At 40.7% G+C, this 18,932-nt stretch overlaps 1 protein-coding gene across 2 annotated transcripts in view; it reads right to left on the bottom strand.

The window, feature by feature from the left end:
* Positions 1 to 18,932, bottom strand: part of BMP5 (bone morphogenetic protein 5) — a 177,239-nt gene that overhangs the window by 33,352 nt on the left and 124,955 nt on the right. For both annotated transcript variants that reach the window (XM_075598158.1, XM_075598157.1), the window contains exon 3: positions 16,054 to 16,202. In XM_075598158.1, the coding sequence (XP_075454273.1) occupies positions 16,054 to 16,202 (149 nt within the window). The remainder of the gene's footprint in view (positions 1 to 16,053; positions 16,203 to 18,932) is intronic.

Here is an 18,932-nt window from a genome sequence, read left to right as displayed (position 1 = left end):
ACTGATTCTTCAGAACTTCTCAAAGCAAGGAAGAAGAAGAAAAAGAAGGGAGGCATTACTGTGGAAGTTGCAAAAGGAATTAAGAATGAAAATTTAACCTCAGAGTCTGCATTTGATGAAAGACATATGCTGCAACTTAAGGCAACTCACAGACGTATCCCAAGAATAGTGGAAGAGAAGAAAGATGCCCCTACTCAGACGCTTCAAGCTGCACAGAAAGCGATTGATTGTCTTTATGGACGTTTAGATAAGGAGCAAGAAGCTAATTCTGCACTACAGAGTTGTCTATCCTCAGCAATTGCTAAGTGTGTTCTCCAGGAAAAAGAAAAGCACCAGTTGGAGAGTGACCTGGATGTCATGTCAGGTGAGCTGGAGAAGGCATATGCTGATGCTGCTGAAAATCGGCACCTCGCTTCTAAAAGTAACGAATTCCTGGAAAGTTCTATGAAGGAAATTGACAGGCTAAATACAGAGCTTAAAGTCTCCCAGGAGGACATTTGTTACTTCAAAAAAGAAATGGAAGTCGATCGGAAGGAGAGATGCTACTTGAAAACAGAGATACGTTCGATGAGAGACGCCTCCGAAGAGTTAAATAGTAGGTTTGAAACTATAAATCAAATGAGTAAGAACTTCTCTGTCCAAGCCAGTGAAGGAGATAAAAGACTCCATGAATCAGAAGAGGAGAACAGACTATTGATAGAAGAAAAGTCAAGGATGCAATTAGCGCTGGAAAAAGCAGAGGGTGACTGGGAAAAAGAAAAATATCAGTTGGAGAATGACAGGTTGATCTTGTCAAGTAAGCTGGAGAAGGCCTACGCTGATTCTGCCCAGTACCAGACTTTCATGGCTCAAGTTGACGCAGCACTGGAAGCATCTCAGAAAGAGGTTCAGAGGCTTACTACAGAGCTGGAAGCCTCTAAGGAGAAGAGTTGCCACTTCAACACAGAACTATGTTCATTGAGAGAAATCTTCGAATGGTTAAATATCAGTTTTGAAACTGTAACCCAAGAGTGCAAGAATCTCTATGTCCAAGTCAGTGAAGGAGATAAGAAACTCCATAAATTAGGAGAGGAGAAGAAACAGTTGGCCCAGGAAAAGTTGGATGTGCAGACAGCACTGCAGAATGCAGAGAGAGTGCTGCAAGAAGAACGTGTCTCCCTGGAGCGGCGCACACAAGCAGAAAATATGCTGCAGAGTCAGCTGCGAGAACTGCGTACACATCTGCAGGACACCAAGGAGAAATGGGTGAATGTTGAAGAAAAGCAGCGAGTTCTGCGGGAAGAAAGTTTCCAGACTGCCTACAAAATAAAGATGCTGCAAGATTATTTGAGTACCCAGTGTGTCCCCAAAGAACAGCATGAGGAGCTGAAGGCCACACTGAGCATAACCAGAGCCTCGCTGGAGGAAGAGCTAAAGCTAGCAGCTGAACACACATCTCAACAACTCACAGTGCTGCAGGCACAGATCGCTGAGCTCAAGACACAGCTTGCCAAAAAGGAGGAGAGAGAGAAGGTGTCCGTCTGTCAAGTGGCTGGCCTGACACAGCGCTATGAAGTCAAAATGGCCGATGCCTGCAAATTATTGGACCACACAGCCCGTGATAAGGTCTGGCTGCAGCTGGAGCTGGACAATGCCCGGGAGGAGTACCGGCAGCTGCAGTTCAGAAATGAAGAAGATGAAATATATTTAAGTTTTACTCTGAGTCAGCTGGGAGATATGGAGTTGCGACGCAACTCCAAAGAAGCCGAACTGACAACTGCATTGAGTGTGAAAAGAAGTGCAGAAGGACTGCTTCAAGAGCTGAAAAATCAAATAGCTGGTCTTAATGAGATTTTAGGTGATACCACAACGGCAGTCACAAAAGGAGACCATGGAGCGTGAATTCTATGTTCCCACCTACCCATGTGAAAAGTCTGCAACCGTCCTTGATGCCCACATTCCTGATGTCCATGCCTCTGCAATGGAGTTGAACGTATCCATTGGGAAGTTCCAGATTCCAAAACTAAAAGAGATATATTGGTCACAAAGAGTGAACTCTGTGCCCCCACTGACTCATGTAGAAAGGCTGCACCCGTCTTTGATGCCCACTTTTCTGATGTCTCTGCCCCTGCATTTATGTTCCTTGCAGCACCCAATGTACCTGTGGAGTACCCTCTGCCCGCTGACAAACCACCAGAGGTGGGTCACCTTGAGTCCTCTTTTTATCAAGGCCTCCGGGAAGAGCCTGGAGGATCATCCAGAGAATGCTCTTGAGAGGGGGGAGTAATGTCAGGATCGCCTAGACCTCCTGCTTAGCCATAGTTCTTCTTTGTCCACTGGGTGTGCTGCTGTCTTCTGTTTCCTCTGGGTTCCTCGGTCTGCCTGTCTGTATTCTTGTTGCTCCTGTCTCTGTCCTTTATAGCTCTGCTTCCTGTCTGTTGCTTTTGCCTTTGCTTGAAGTCAGACTCCTTCAGTTCCTGTACCTGTATCTGAGTCTGTTCACAGTAAAAGCCCTTGCTAGTAATCTGGCTTGTCCCTGTTTGTTCCTGCTCCCCGGTCTCAGTCCCTGCTCCTTGTTCTCAGTCCCTGTCCTGCCCCGCCTGTCCTGTTCCAGTCTCCTCGTTGCCAACCTCTGCTTGTTACCTGACTTCGCTACCTGCCGCCTGCCTCAGACCCCTGCTTGTTACCTGACTTCGCTACCTGCCGCCTGCCTCGGACCCCTGCTTGTTACCTGACTTCGCTACCTGTCGCCTGCCTCGGACCCCTGCTTGTGACCCCTACTACGCTCGTGCTGTTCCGGCCACCGAGATCCTACCCGCCACAGGAGTCTCCCATGACAACATGTGGCAATGGGAGAAACAAATAAGCTTAGAAATTCCACTTGACTCATGGCATTCAATCTCTGCCAAGAGAGCTAAAACTTCAATTTGTACAAATATCATGGAAAATAGCTACAGATTTTGTTGAGGTGGTACCTGGTACCAGAAAGATTACATGTAATCTTTCTTACAGTTTCCAACACTTGTTAGAGGAATTGGGGGGAGATTGACACAATGTTAGAGTACATACAGGTGCTGCCACAAGTATCCAAACACTTGCCTTGGAAATTCTGGGGCAATCTCCCAGTAATGCTGCAACATTTCTGTGAGATTTCTGCAGACAGACTTATGGCCTATCGGATTAGCACAGTGGGGGTCTCTGAAGGTCCCATTCTGCACGAACCCCCGCTGTGTTAATTCGATGGACCATTATTCTGGCTACAGAATCTCACAGAAATGTTGCAGCATTACTGGGAGATTGCTCCAGATTTTACAAGGCAAGAGTTCAGATACTGGTGGCTGCATCTGTATAATGTGGACGTGTATAATAATATTCAAAATTATAAATTAGATATTAAAAGTAAGAATTCCTCAGGACACTTGCATTGCTCTTTTGAATACGCCCATCCCGCATACTACCAAGAATGCTCAATCACTATTCTCTAATATTCTAAACACCTTTAAATGTACATAGCTAATTATTGGAGGCAAACACAACTCCCACAAATAGTTACTGTCATATTAATGGCAAAACTCTCTAGTATTCTTAATGGAACCCAAGACATATTTGGGGATATTTGGACCCCTAGATAGATTCTATTTACTCCTATTCCTCAGATGAGGACCATGATGACCCAATGCTCAATATATAATAGAACATGTCTATATTGTGCTGGAGTTCAGTTGTGTACATGGATAATGTGAAGCTGTTTGCATGTTTTAATTGATTGTATGGTGGGTGTGGGATATTCTCCCAAAGTCGGGTCTCAGCTGTCCCAGGGATAGGTATATATAATGAGGTATAAGTCTTGAACAAGGTATATGAGAGCAATGATAAGTGTTAGGGAGACTCAAATTAGCAATGAATGCAGTGGTATATGTGTACTGTTGACGCTGTGTGGCTGGCTCAGATCTCCATATATACCATAAAGGTCCCAAACAAGCCCCAGCAAAACCAAAATGTACATACCATATCAGTCCATGAAACTGAAATCTCCCTCTTTCAGCACAGCTCTGTCCTTGTTGAATGGGTGCATCACGTCCAGCATAGCAGAGGGAAGGATGGTCCCAGGGGGGGCCTTGGCGGAGCACTACCGAAGAGAAGGAGGGGGCTGCAACCAGTTAGGAATAAAAACGCTTTATTAAGTGGTCAAACAAAAGTACATGGTCACTTTGACGCGTTTCGGGACCTGATAAAGGGACGCAGGTCCCGAAACGCGTCAAAGTGACCATGTACTTTTGTTTGACCACTTAATAAAGCGTTTTTATTCCTAACTGGTTGCAGCCCCCTCCTTCTCTTCGGTAGTGCTCCGCCAAGGCCCCCCCTGGGACCATCCTTCCCTTTAATTGATTGTATAACTAGAAAACTTGAATGTACCGATATGTGTACCATACCATCCTTCCTCTCCCATCTTTTTTCTGTATCCCTTCCCGTTTATTTTTATTATTTCATATGTGAAAAGATTCTGAAATAAATTAACAGTTAATAAAAGAAAAAGGATAGCTAGGATCCCTCAGTGGTATGCAGTAGGATACCCTTTCTATTGTCCCAAGTAGATAGTAGAAATATAAGAGAGTGTGTTAAGGAGAAAGGTGATGTACCACATGATTAACAGTATGCACATGACATAAAATCAAATAAAATGCTCATACAGTATTACTTTCCTGAAATCAGACATTTTGATTTAACCATAATGTAGTTGTCCCCTAAGTATGTGGAGAATAATGATGCCTGTGTCTGGCCATGATAGACAATATAAAAGACTATGCCACAATTTACACAATAGGGTTTAATGACAATACATGCTATGACTCAAAACCTCAGCAATCACAATAAAAAAAATTATATTTTTTTCTGATTATTGTGTTTAATAATATCCTTATCATAGTATATTTATGCATCTTCCCTTCATTAATATGTAACAAGTCCAGCAAAGGCAGCCCCTAAGAGCGTAACCCCAATATATTTACCCTTCACTGCCCCTTTTCATTAAGCGAGCAGGGTTAACATCATCAGAAAAAGTCAGACAATTTCAATGGCCTTGAGATTGTTACCTTATTCATTCCCCCTGTACCTGCATCTCTTGCTGTGCAGCTGATTTTCACTTCTATTACCAAAATTAGAGAGAGGGATGTGTTACCAACCCCCTTCCTAGCTAGAAGCCCACTAATAGATGCACTCCTGGGCTATTAAAACCTAACATTTATTATAATAATTTAAAAATTACACATATATAATAGACATGAATCGTGAAAAAATAATAATAATATAACCTAAAGTTAATTAAAATAAGTAGGAGTAGGTCTGGTACTAGTGAAGCTGACTATCAGGTGTATAGCCTAGTGTTGAATAATACAGTCTTAGACAACTCCTAGAATTAAATTGGCAATCAATCCACCTGTAGAACCTAACTATATGTAGGGCAACTAATCCTAATGGGTGTAACTACTTAAATTGGTGTAGATGTGCTCCTTGTGTAATAAGATGTTGACCCTCACACAGCATACCTGAAAACCAACCAAATATTGCAATGTGTAAATCAAACCGCAGACATAAATGGTAACGTAATAGCCACATGGTAAAGGCTAAGCTAGATATAAACGCCATGCTAACCATGACACAGCTCCAACATCACTGCTTAATATTACTCCTAACACCTAAATGATGAAAGTCTACAGTGATGCTGGTCAGCTTTGTGCAATCTTTGGTTGGTGGTAAGTGGATTAATCCTGTGTGGGTCAACAACAGCACACCTAGACCAATAAAATGCATATAATGTGCAAGATAAGATGAAGAACCAGTATCAATACTTGAATAACAAAAAATTATAAAAGTTTATTGGTAATCACCTTTTCTCTAATCTGCATTAATAGGGCACACAGCCTGTCATGGAAACTGCTAGTGTAGCAAGAAGGAAATTAGCTGCTACTATGATCATAGGAATTGTGCATAGCTATGTGTATAACAATATATGAGTTGCAGACAAACGTATACTGCAATCTCATATATACTCGCAGTAATGTCTCACAGGGGAAAAACAACCTCCCTCATTATCCAACTGCTAATATAGCCAGAATAAAAGTTGACTGCTAATGCAATCACAAAATGTGTACACGGCTGTATATTATTCTAACAGTAAGCATGACATAGTCTAAGCCAGCAAGCATATGCATCCCACAATCTCATACTGTATATGCACATGGTGGTGCCTAAAAGGGGAAAGATCCCACAGTATCAAATGCAAACATATTCACAATGTAGCCACCACGGAGGAAAAAGTTGCCAGCGACAGTTACCAGACCCTCCTCAGTGAAGACGTCACTGCGTCATTACGCCCTACGCGTTTCCCTCCTGAAACGGAGCTTCGTCAGGGGAAGATGATTGACATACAGGGCGGGACTGGCTTGATATAGCATGCAGGGTTGTCATAGAAGCCCTGCTCCAATCGCAATGTTTGTTTCTGTTAGTATGTGTTTATAACGAAATTACAACCCATGGTGTCAAATACATGTCATTAAAAAGTGAACTGTTAAAGTAAAAAATATAATAGAAGAATTGTATATTTAAAATAATTACCAACACGGATACCAAAACCATGGAAGCAGAATAATAATAAACTTGAAGCTAAAAAAGACAGAGAAATGGATATGATATCCATGCTAATCTAAAGTCACCATGGATGACTAACAATGATTGATACATCATTCATAGCGGGTGTGGGGGGGAAATTAGCATTACATATGCTAATTTGTACCTGGGCTGGTGGGAGGACCAACATGGGTTCACTTACGATCTAAAGATTTACACAGATTACATCGAACTTTGGCTAAGGTACATTGATGACATCCTGCTCATTTGGAATGGATCATTATCAATACTGATGGAATTTGTTGACATATTGAACTCTAATCACCTTAATCTTAAATTGACCATTGAGTACAGTGTCAAAGAGATCACCTTCCTCGACTTAAAAATCAGTAAAGATTCAGACAATGCTATTCAGACTACAGTGTTTCGGAAACAGGCATCAACTAATAGCCTTCTGGTAGCGACTAGCCATCATCCACCTTCCCTTATTAAGGGGATCCCTATAGGGCAGTATTTACGCCTAAGACGTAACTGTTCGACGCAACAAGAATTCCGTGTTCAGGCGATAGATCTCCAAAAGAGATTTTTGAACCGTGGTTACTCTATGGGAACTCTAAAGTTTGCCTATAACAAAGCACTAAAGAGTGAGAGAGACCACCTGTTGGCACCTTCTATTAGACCAACCAGTACTGTAATTCGATGCATTGGAATTATAATTATAGGTGGAAACAAATTAGGTCTATTTTTTCCAGAAACTGGCACATTTTGAAGTCTGATGAAGATCTAAAAAAAGTATTGAATGATACACCGAGTATAACAAGTCGGAGATCAGCAAATTTACGTGATGGTTTAATTCATAGTCATTACCAACGTTAAAACAATCAGACTTGGTTGAGATCATCATTGAAGGGTATGTACCAGTGTAAAAACTGCAAAGCCTGTGAATATATCACACCCGCCAAGAATTTTTTCAATATCGACAAATCTATACAATATGATATTAGACAATATACAGTATCTACTGCAAGACCACCAATGTCATATACCTGATTACTTGTGATTGTGGACATAGATATGTTGGCAAGACCATCAGGGAATTTCAAAGACGTGTGCTAGAGCATATTAATGCTATCAAAAACAAACTGGATACACCAGTATCTCGCCACGTCAATAATTTTTATCATGGAGACATTAAATGTCTCACCTTCATGGGCATAGATCACATCAACGCCAGCATGAGGGGTGGTAATATGGACAATAGGTTGCTTAAGCGAGAGGCTGAATGGATTTATAAATTAAAGACTCTCAGCCCATATGGACTAAATGAGGGGTTTACATATATGCCCTTCATTTAGTAATGCACTTTGTTACCGCCCCCCTACCAGATTGGAATTGGTGATGGAAATTTGTCTTGGTATAGTAATCGCTTAATTGGGAGTGAACACATTTTTCCATGTCTTTGGATAGTATTGGAGAAGAGTGGTTGGCCTGTAGTTTGAGACAGTGTTTTTGTCCCCACTTTTGAAGATTGGGACAACTCTGGCAGTTTTCTTAGGGATATGGCCTCCAGACAGAATAGAGTTGACTAGGGAAGCAAATGGTTTGGCAATGGCTGGGGCACCAAGTCTTAGGAATTTAGATTGCAGTAAGTTAAGTCCACATTGTCTGTTTAGTTTTAGTTTGGGGAGCGCTTGAGTAATCTCCTCATCGGATACTGGGACAAATTGAAAATTGTGAGCAGTGTTGGGAGAGGGTGGGGCTATAGTGGTACTCTCAGAATGAGGTTCATGTTTGTGGTTTGGGTTGCGTTTCGCTAATAAGCTAGTAGCACACCCCACAAAGTAATCATTGAATGCATTTGCAATGTCAGTGGAATTTGTCAAAATAATATCCTCCTTAGTGATATTACTTGGTTGTTGATGGCTAGAAGGCTGGAATATATTGTGGATAACCTTCCAGAAGTTAGCTGGGTTTGATGTATTCTGGTGAAGATTGTCAGAGTAATATTATGCTTTTGCATGTCTTGTTTGCCTTGTACACATATCCCGCAGGCATCTGTAGTTATTAAGATCCTTGGTAGTCCAGTTACTTTGTAGCTTTTCCACAAGGCATCCCTGAAATGATAGAGCGCTATAAGGTCAGTTGTAACCCACGGAAGGTGGCCCCCCGTACTCTTATTCTGCTTAGCAGAGCATGAGTGTCATAGAGTTTTAAGAACTCTGTTTGGAAATAATCAAGCGCAGAATCGGGGTCAGGTAAAGTATCAAGTTGATTCTGTACAAAAGGCAGTTGCAAAGACCAGCCAGAAACTGTTGTGGGTTAAAGTTTCTAAATTTTCTAGTGGGTAAAATATTTCATATGTTTATTGAAGCATTTCCTTCTTCACACTTTTCCTGCTCTCACAGCTTTGTCTTCGCAGAATCCCACTTACTTTTCACCCAATGCCAACTCCTTCACATAACATGCAGCTATCAGAAACACACCAACCTTCTTATCCTCCTGTACTTTATGTTTCCACTTACCCTTTCTTATAGATTACAAGTTTATTGGAGCAGGTCCCTTCTTACCTTCTGTAATAATGTACGTTAATGTTTAATATTTTATTGTTTTCATCCTCCAACCCTATTGTACTGCTCTAGAGAATAGGTCGGTGTGTTATAAATAAATAATGACAATACTAATACTACATTTTTCTGTAACTCAATTTTCAGAGTAATGTCTTATTAATTAGATATAACATTATGCCTTCTTACATAAAGAGAACTTGGATTTCAAAGCTTATCACTGAAAACTTAAAACACTACCTGGTTTGCTACACCACCTTTTCTACTTTTTAACTTCATATCTAATGACTGAACCCAAACATGGTGTATATTTTTTCTTAGGACAGCCTCCCCTCCATGCTAAGGCTTACTAACTGCAACCCTCTACATTGCTGCTTTCTGTCAGCTGCAGGAGCAAAGATGACCTTAGAGATATTACTGTATCCTCAGCAATATTGTCACAAAGGTCAATATGATTATATGATTACATTGTGTTAACTAAATAATGTTGTTCTTTAAATAATGTCATTATTCCATTGTGTCACACAATAGTTTAGGGACATACTGTAGCTTTAATATTCATGGCCACATGAGCATGTCAACTACAAAAGATAAAACAACGCATGTACTGTAAATACAGTTGCTGACTAAATGTATTGTGCATCAATAAGTGCAGAAAAATATCACCCAAATTCAGTATGGATTATTTCAGTATGAATTTTTTCAGTATTTTTTTTTCAGGAAATGTTGGAGTTTAATTAATCTTACACTCCGTCTCCATAAGTCAATAAGAACCACGACATCTCAATTTCCACAGCTGTAGAAATTCTGAAGTGTTATTTAAATGTTGTAATGAAAACAATTAAAATTATATTTAACATATAGTATATACTTTTTTTTTATATGTACTTCATAAAATTCATCTTGTCAGCTGTGATTTTGACTCCTGGGGAAGGTTGTTGTACCCATTGGAGAAGCAATAGGGATTTAACTTCATGACCTGTATTTGTTTCCTTTATTTTTTTCCCACCTCTTATTAGATTTTAAAATCTTTAGATTAAATGTTAGCTTAATTAATGACTGACATTAATAACTTAATATGCTAATAGCTCCTAGATGCGTTATATTAGGGACATGTGTCCTCTGGCTCAAAGTTCTTTGCCAATATACATTGAAATAAATTGTTTTGCTTGTGAGTCTATGAAAATGAAGTAAAATAGGTTTCATAACGTGAGATTCCTTCATTAGCCTTAAGACATACTGTAGAAGACCCAGATGTTTTTCTTTTATGGAGCAGTGGATTGCCAAATTCTAAAACTAAAGGTGGTGATGACAACTCATAAATAGAAACCATGAGGAGTACAAGGGCTGGGGGCCAATTTTTAAGGAAGGTCCCAAGAACAACACCTTTAACTCTTTTTGTGTTAAGGGACAAGGATGAAATAAGAAGATGTTGCCAAAGAGCATGTTTGCAATTACAGGAGGGCCCATTCAACAATATAGTGCCAGAGGTTTTTTGGCAATGGAAAACTTGATTTCACAAAGATTTTGTCAAGAATTCTCAAAGCATATTTCCTGAAAAACTATAAGCTGAGTATGTTTTTTTTTTTTTTTTTCTTACATGTTTATTAAGTTTGTATAAATTAAGATACCTTCAACACAAATCAATGTTTTACATACTATATCATAGTCCATAATAACAAAAAGGTAGAATGTTATAAAGTGTAGAGCTCACATTTCATGCACATAATATACTGTAGGGATCACTTACCACTGACTTTCTAACTCAGATATAAAACATGTATAATAGGGTATGTCCTATCATACCTTTCTTTCCTCCACATAGTATATCTGCAATGTAAGTCCTGTTAAGTTCCAGGCAGTAGCAGGTTAATCTATGGGCCAGTGACCCCCCCTCTGCTATTCTGGAAAGAGAAGGAATAGAGGTGCTGACTCATGGCCTGTGTACAGCCCATTAGAGGTGGGTACAGTCCATGAGCCCGCCCCTTCCAGAGTTTTCCAAGGAGGAGCATCAAAGTTAGATGAGTCTGCCTCTGCTCCCCAAGGAGAGAGGAAGGGCTGTAAGTCTCTCCCATCGCGAGGATGAGCTGTCCCACTCTAGGTCCAAGAGGCCTAGAGAACAGCAAGACCCAAGGCCCCACACTACCAGACAGCACCATCTAGAAGTCCTGGGACTTCAGAGAGACCATGCTGCAAAGAAGAACTGCTGCAAGAATACACTACAATATATCCTGTCAACTATACCTCTGCCTGGTGTCAGTTCTTGGGCAGGAGGGGTAAGGAGTGCGGGGATGGGGGCTGACACAAATACACCCTGGGTTCCATCAAAGCTGGAGGCGCTGAAACACCAGAGAAGAAGAATATAGAGATCCACCTAAGCCTATCCTGTCAAGTCTCATAACCACCTGAGCAGACGACTCTTGCAGCCTACAGGTATAGCACCATACACCTGGTAATGCGTGTTGATCCCCAGTATTGGTCCCTATATGAGATTAGGGGGGGAACGGTGTTACACATACAACATAAGAAGACATGTATTTATCAATTAAATTATACACTTTAATCCTAAAAAAAAGGCTTTTGAGGCACAGAAAAACAAAAATTGTGAGCTAGGAGAACGGTGGATTATTTTTCTCAGTTCCAAGGCACTCAACTCCTCTGCCACTCTTTATATCTCAGTGTTATTCTTTCGCCAGCTTTATTCTATTGACACTCACTTTCTCTATGCTCTGCCAAGGCCTAAATCCTCTCTACCCCTATGTCACTGAAGACCCCTCATGCCTACAACCCTTCTCATATGCTGCACACTTCCTCAGGAACTCCATCTCTGTAAATGTCTGCCAGGCACCTTCAAAACCCTTCTGTAATCTCACCTGCTCAACTAAGACTCACTAAACTACACTATGCTCTGGTACACACTTACAGGGGTGAGCAAACTTTTTATGCCGAGCCCCCCTTTTCATCCATGAAATTTCTCAGAACCTCAGCCTGATGTAATCAAAATCACATGAAAAAAAACTTTATTAAACGGTATACAATGTAAATACAAATACGTCTAAATACTTACATATTCCAACATTTTTAAAACAGATAAACATTACAATTTAAGTGTTTTTTTTTTTTAGTAACATGGCTTGGGTCGGCTCATTTTATCTATGGCTGGGATTATGGTGCTGGCGTCGCCTGGCAACCACTCTGCTGTGTTTTCTTATGAGAGCTACCCCCATGCCTGCACGCGTAGAGGCGGAGAGGCGTGTTGACGCGGCATCGTTTTGAAAATACAATACATTTTGTATTTTCAGGCGGTTCAGCCAATGAGGGCGAAAAAGCTTTGTGACGCCCCCGCCACACCTCTACAATCTCCTGCAGCCAAGTTCAAAAATCGCTTGGGCTGCAGGAGTGCGCGAGGCGGTGTGCTCGTTTGCATGTGGCAGTGCAGGGACCATTATTCTCACATTCCTTGCTAAAGAGCATTTCACTTATAACATTTGGAGCTGTAACATGTTTATGAGATGTCCCATGCAGGCAGTATACTAGTATTGGAACAATATCTGTTTATTTTATTGTTTGTTGGTATCTGGTCAGAGGGATACACCCGTTACATTACATTTATGTTTGATGCCTTTATCCGTTCTGTATTATCATGTTCCCTTCATATATGAGAAAACATGCAGCAAGCCCATGGACTTTTTAATTTAGTGGGGAAAAAATAATTATAAGTGCGATCAATGTTTCAGTTGCCCTCTTGGAGATTTTTTAAGGTCTTGAAAAGTTCCAAGTGTGTGACCAAAACATTGATCCCACATACTGTACCATAGTAAAAATGTTTCTCTATATTGAAAATTCCATGTAAGTTGCCTTATTTGTTTCTCTTCTATCTATGCCTACAATCTTTCTATTGCTGTACAGATGCAGCTGCTGGTTTTGGACCACTTGCCACTTACCAATCGTGAGATTGTCCACAGAGGCTGTAATGACCCCTCGGATTAACACAGCGGGGGGTCCATGCGTTCGAATGAGACTCGCAGCCCGGTAGAATTCACACAGCGTGAGTCCCATTTAAATGCACGGACCCCCGCTATGTTAATCCAATGGGACATTAGTATGACTGCAGAAATCTCGCAGCGTGCTTCAGAAATCTCGCAGCATTGGATGAGTTTTAGTGCAGAGTTCTCAAGGCAAGTGGTCTAAATCTGTCAGCTGCAGCTGTACATCTGTGGCAGGACTCCAGGAATCAGAAGTGCCCCACCATTGTTACAGTATGTTTATTATGTTCACTGTACAAAAATTGTATTGTAATGTTGTAAAACAGTGTGTCACTTTGAGTGTTCATTGGCATGTCATTACCCAGAATCCTTTGCTACTGTGGAACGGTATTCTGTGTGATTATAGGGTAAGGCAAGTTTGTGGCCCTGTTTGTAGCTACAGATGCAGCGGCGTTATTTTCACAAATCACGCGGTGTATACCTCGGAATACCCATGTCATGGCGCGGGATTACTTCCATCCGTACCGCCTTATGACGCGAATGCAGGCGAGTGCATAAAATGGCATTTTAGTGTTCTGGCTTTTAAACACCTGAAATTGACACAGTAGCACAGTACTGTACACATTGCAATTCATTCATTTTATTGCATATAATTTCACACAATCCATTAAATTCAAACAAAGCAACCGCGATAAACACGTGTTCCTGGGGCGATTGGCCGCGTTCATACCGCATGAAGTACAGCAGCGCACACGAAAACGGCACCGTGATGCCTTAAAATAATGGCCGCTGCATCTGTATGACCAGCTTCACAATGCAAAGCCAGTAGCCATCCTCACACTGATGAGATGCAAAAGGCCAAAACAGCTTTCTGTTTACTGGCCATGCACTTTTTTAACCCAGACTTTTCATTAAAAACTGTAAAAAAAACATCAGGTATAAGCTTATAGGGATGCATGTTAAAGTGGATAAGAAACAAAAAGTTACACACTGTGAGTGCTCATTTACATGTCATTACCCAGAATCCTATACTGCATTGGAAGCCCTGTATGCAGTTCAATTAAGGGGAAAGACAGGTTTGTGGACCTGTCTCATACACGTGAATGTGCTAATGTGTTCTTTTTTTATTACCCAATCAGTGAAATCTATTTAATTTTGTACACAATATCTATCCTATACATTTACTCCGCATTGGGTTTTAATACTTGTGTATCTACAATACTAAAGGTGTAGTCCGCCTATTGTTTTTTTTCTTCTTCTCGATGTGAAGCGGGGATCTCTGAAACTGAACCAATTTAATTTTAGCTTGGAGGAGCCTGCTTCCCGCGATAATTACATTTAGCAACCTAGAATAGTATAATTATATAGTAATCCTGCAACAAATTATGTCTCTAGGCACAAAATAAACTATCTTTCTCTTCTCTACAAAAATACTCAGAAGTGGAGTCAGCATATGACATGACTTCTTATAAAATTTAGAATGTGTCTGAGCGTATGTTCAAAAGTGATCATATTCACATGGCACAGAAATCTACCGATTGGTTCCCTGCATGTGTGGCTGGAAGACACCTTAAATCTTTGTACAACACATGGTCCCCTGGTCTTCTGACTTCCATACCATATCATGTACTTCACAGTGTCACTGGAATGGTTTTACAGGACTCATATTTATATCAATACGTTGTACTGGGGAAATTTAAAGGCAGAGAATGTTCCCGAAGGAAAAGCAAAAGCAAAACAGTTTAAAACTAAATAAAACCAGCCCAGATACAATGCAAATGTGAACTATGTAGTGTAAATAGAGATTTTAAAAGAGTTCCATAATAGAAAGGGAGAACAGTTCATTATTTGAAATACTGTAATGTGAGGTATCTATTTTTGCACATGATTTCCTGTAAGGGTCCCTGTAATCCACAATCTAGTATCTTTTATTTTAATGCCTTAAAATGATAATTTTTATATTGTATTGCTCACCTTTTACCTTGTTCATCCTTCCTGGTATTTTGTTTTTATATTTACATTGAATACAATGTTATCCTGTATTCCCTACCAGATATTTTATGCTGTCTTGTGCTGGGAGTCTGACTCCTGAATCTCTTTGGTGTTGGGTTGTCAGTGTCCTATCTCTTGCTTGTACATACAGGACACAACAATAGGTAAGAGTAAGGTAACCGGAACACCCACCACCTCAATAGGAACCACATGTTTTATAAGCAAAGCAGCAGGCAATATCATAATTAAAACATCATCTCTTTATTAAACTGACATTTTTATTTTTTATGTGCATTAAACTTCTACAATGATGCATTACATCAGACTGGGAGTGGTTGTAAATTCTTTATGTAAATGAAGCCTCACATATGGCTCCATTTTCTAAGAAATTTATTGTAACAGCTTTTCCAGTTCCTCTGTCCAAAATGGATATGTAAATTGCCTTTGCTCTTTATCCTGGCCATATGCTACAGAAAAATGTGCAATTCTGGTGTTTTTAGTGCTGGTTTATATTTCATCTCTATTTGCTGCAACATTGGAAGCAATACATGACATATGGGACTTTGGTGAAAATAGACTGAAGGCACAATGCTATTTGTCATTGTGTCTCTTGGAGTGTGATTTGTGGGTCTCAGTTTTAAACAAAAAAAACTGTCAAATACATTCACAATAATAATTTTCATAGTATAAAAAACATACATTTTAAAATGTAAAACTTCAATCCGTTGTGGAAGTGTTTCTAATGTAAGTCGTTTGAAAATGGTAGTATTATTATCAATTGCTTAGTTTTACTTAACAGTATTTTGATATTTTCACACAATGGACAACAAACATAAAACATGTATTATATGCATAGAAATGCAAACAAATGTAATGATGAGATGATTACATAATATGCAACTTACCATCCCCTGTCTCAGCACACAGCTGTAGTCCCAAATTGTTCTGTGGATTAATCACCCAATGGTTGCTGGTTACAGTAATGTCAAACACAAGCCAGCCAACATTAAATGCATGAACCCTCTGTGTATCTAGCAAGAAGAGATCTGCATCCCTATAACAAAAAAGTTAAACAAAATAAATACACATTTTACAGGATCCATATGTACAATTTATTTCACAATAGTTTACTGAACAGCAGTTTACAAACATGATTACATTGAGATAACAATAATGATTACTGCTTCAATGTACCCTTGGTACTTCAGGAGCCAGCATTTCACACCCATATTACTGTATTGTTTCCACCTTCCCTTGGTCCAACCACTAGTCTGATGCGATCTAAAGTTTTCTGTTCATAAGTAGAGCATACCTACGATAAGCCCCAGTTATAGCAGAACATACCATAGACTTTGCTTTAATTCAATTGTAATATTGGCATGGTATATAGTAAATAATCACAACATATGCCACAACTTCCAATGGCAGAGGTTAGGTTTATTTGTTGGTTCAAAAAAGTACCACTCTAACTGCACTTTGTTATGATTATAATTTTTTTTTCATGAGATAAAGGACCAATGTGATCATCATTATCAGTACTGTCCATATAATTAAAAAAAATCAATTCTTAAATAACTCAACACATCATGCATCATTTTTTATGCCAGCTTACAGATACAGTATGTAAATGAAGATGAATTGTCAATTGACACACACACACACACACACACACACACACACACACACACACACACACACACACACACACACACACACACACACACACACACACACACACACACACACACATATATATAACAAATAAAAAGATCACTTGTGAGCACATTCACATGCCTGTAACCCTGCCTTTCACCATTATCCCCTAGCATACAGTGCTTTCACTGTGGCAAGGGATTCTGGAAAATTATATGCAAATGAGCACACCATGTCACCTTTTGCCTTAAATCCATTTTTACATAGAACCCTTTAAGGTAATGCTCACCATTCACACAGCTTTTAAGCACAGCATGGGATTAAATGCAAAGCCAATGAAACCACTCACAGACAGCTGTTTTAACCTTTTGGGTCTCATCAGTGTGAGGCTGGTTGCACTAGCCCTGCAAATTTAAAGCTGGATAGGTTTACCATTCTTTATATAAAGTATGGTGGGTGAAAAAGGCGACAAAAAAACTCCACTGTATAACATACTCTATAGCAAATAAAAAGATCACTTGTGAGCACATTCACATGTCTTAGGCAGGACTGCAACCCTGCCTTTCACCATTATCACCTAGCATACAGTGCTTCAACTGTGGCAAGGGATTTTGGAAAATGACATGCAAATGAACACACCTTTTGCCTGAAATCCCTTTTTACATGGAACCCTTCTAAGTGTAAAAATGGATTTCAGGCAAAAGGTGACATGGTGTGTTCATTTGCATGTCATTTCCCAGAATTCCCCAGAATTACAGCTGCTCAAATGTGACGTCAAATTACGCCGCAGGGTCATGTGACGTCAAGTCACATGACATCGCAGAATCATTTGACACCGCATTGCCATGGCGATGGGCGTCATTTGATGCTGCGGGGTCGTATGACATCACGTCACATGACCCCGCGTCCAGACATCTGGACTAAAACCTGCTAAGTGAGTTACAGAGGCCTCCTACTCTCAGCGCAGGGCCTCTGTAACCTGCTGCACCCTCCAACGAAGTCTCGCGCCCCCCACTTTGCGCACCACTGCTATAAAGTACACCTAGTTTGGCATAGGTTTTTGATGTCAGGGTATCAATGTGCAACCCAATGTTAAATGGGAGTCAAACCATATGCCCAAATATATAAAAATAGTGACAGGGGCTAGAATGCTGTTAGAGTTGGTTCTGACTTGTAGTTCTGTCATTCGTAGCTTTAGAAATTTACGCTTGGCCCCAAATACCACTGTTACAGTCTTGTCAGTGTTTAAAAACAGTTTGTTTTGTTAAATTCAGTTTTCAAGTCTTGAAAAATCAGATTGCAGTTTGTGTCCAAGATCAGAGAGGCTAGAGCTGTGTGCATATAAGGCCTCAGCCAGGCTCCCGCTGGCGTGCTGAGGCGCGCTGACGCTCAGGGAAAGCAGGTGCTTTCCCTGGCCTTGCGGTTGCTTGCCCAGCGCGCCGTCAGGGGGCGGGACAGGGGCAGGACAGGGGCGGGATGGGGGCGGGATGGGGGCGGGACGGGGGCGGGCCAGTGACGTCACGGAGCTGGTTCGCCCTCATTGGGCAAACCGCTCACGTGACCGGCCCTGCGCGCTTGCGGAAGCGTAGTCTAGCCCCTACTAAAGCCGCTCTAATTGCGGCTGTAGGAGCTCAGTGCTGAGCGGGAGTGCGCCTCAGCGCGCCTCCGCCAGCAAGCAAGTAACATGGCCGAGGCCTAAGATTGTGTCATCCACATACATGTGCATACATGCTATAATTGGATTATTAATGATGACTGAAAAGAGTAGGGGCCCCAGAACAGAGCCTTGAAAGACACTACAAGTGATACCTAATGGGTTGGAGTTAGAGCCTGAGATAGACACATGTTGGGATCTACCTGATAGGTAGGAGTGAAACCAGTTTAAAGCGTGTTCCCCTATTCCAGAACACTGAAGCTTGTTTAACAAGATAACATGATCAACAGTATCAAAATCCTTTGCAAAATCTAGGAATATTGCATCAGCATGTAGTTCCAGTTCCATTCCGCACAGGATCTCATTACAAACTTTTAGCAGGGTTGTTACGGTTGAGTGTTTTGGGCAAAAGCCAGATTGGCGTTGGCTAAGCAAATTTTTCTTGGTATAGTAATCGCTTAATTGGAAGTGGACACA

This window comes from Ascaphus truei, chromosome 4 (assembly GCF_040206685.1).
Source record: "Ascaphus truei isolate aAscTru1 chromosome 4, aAscTru1.hap1, whole genome shotgun sequence".
NCBI classification, from domain to species: domain Eukaryota; kingdom Metazoa; phylum Chordata; class Amphibia; order Anura; family Ascaphidae; genus Ascaphus; species Ascaphus truei.
This window is presented reverse-complemented; position numbering and strand designations above follow the sequence as displayed.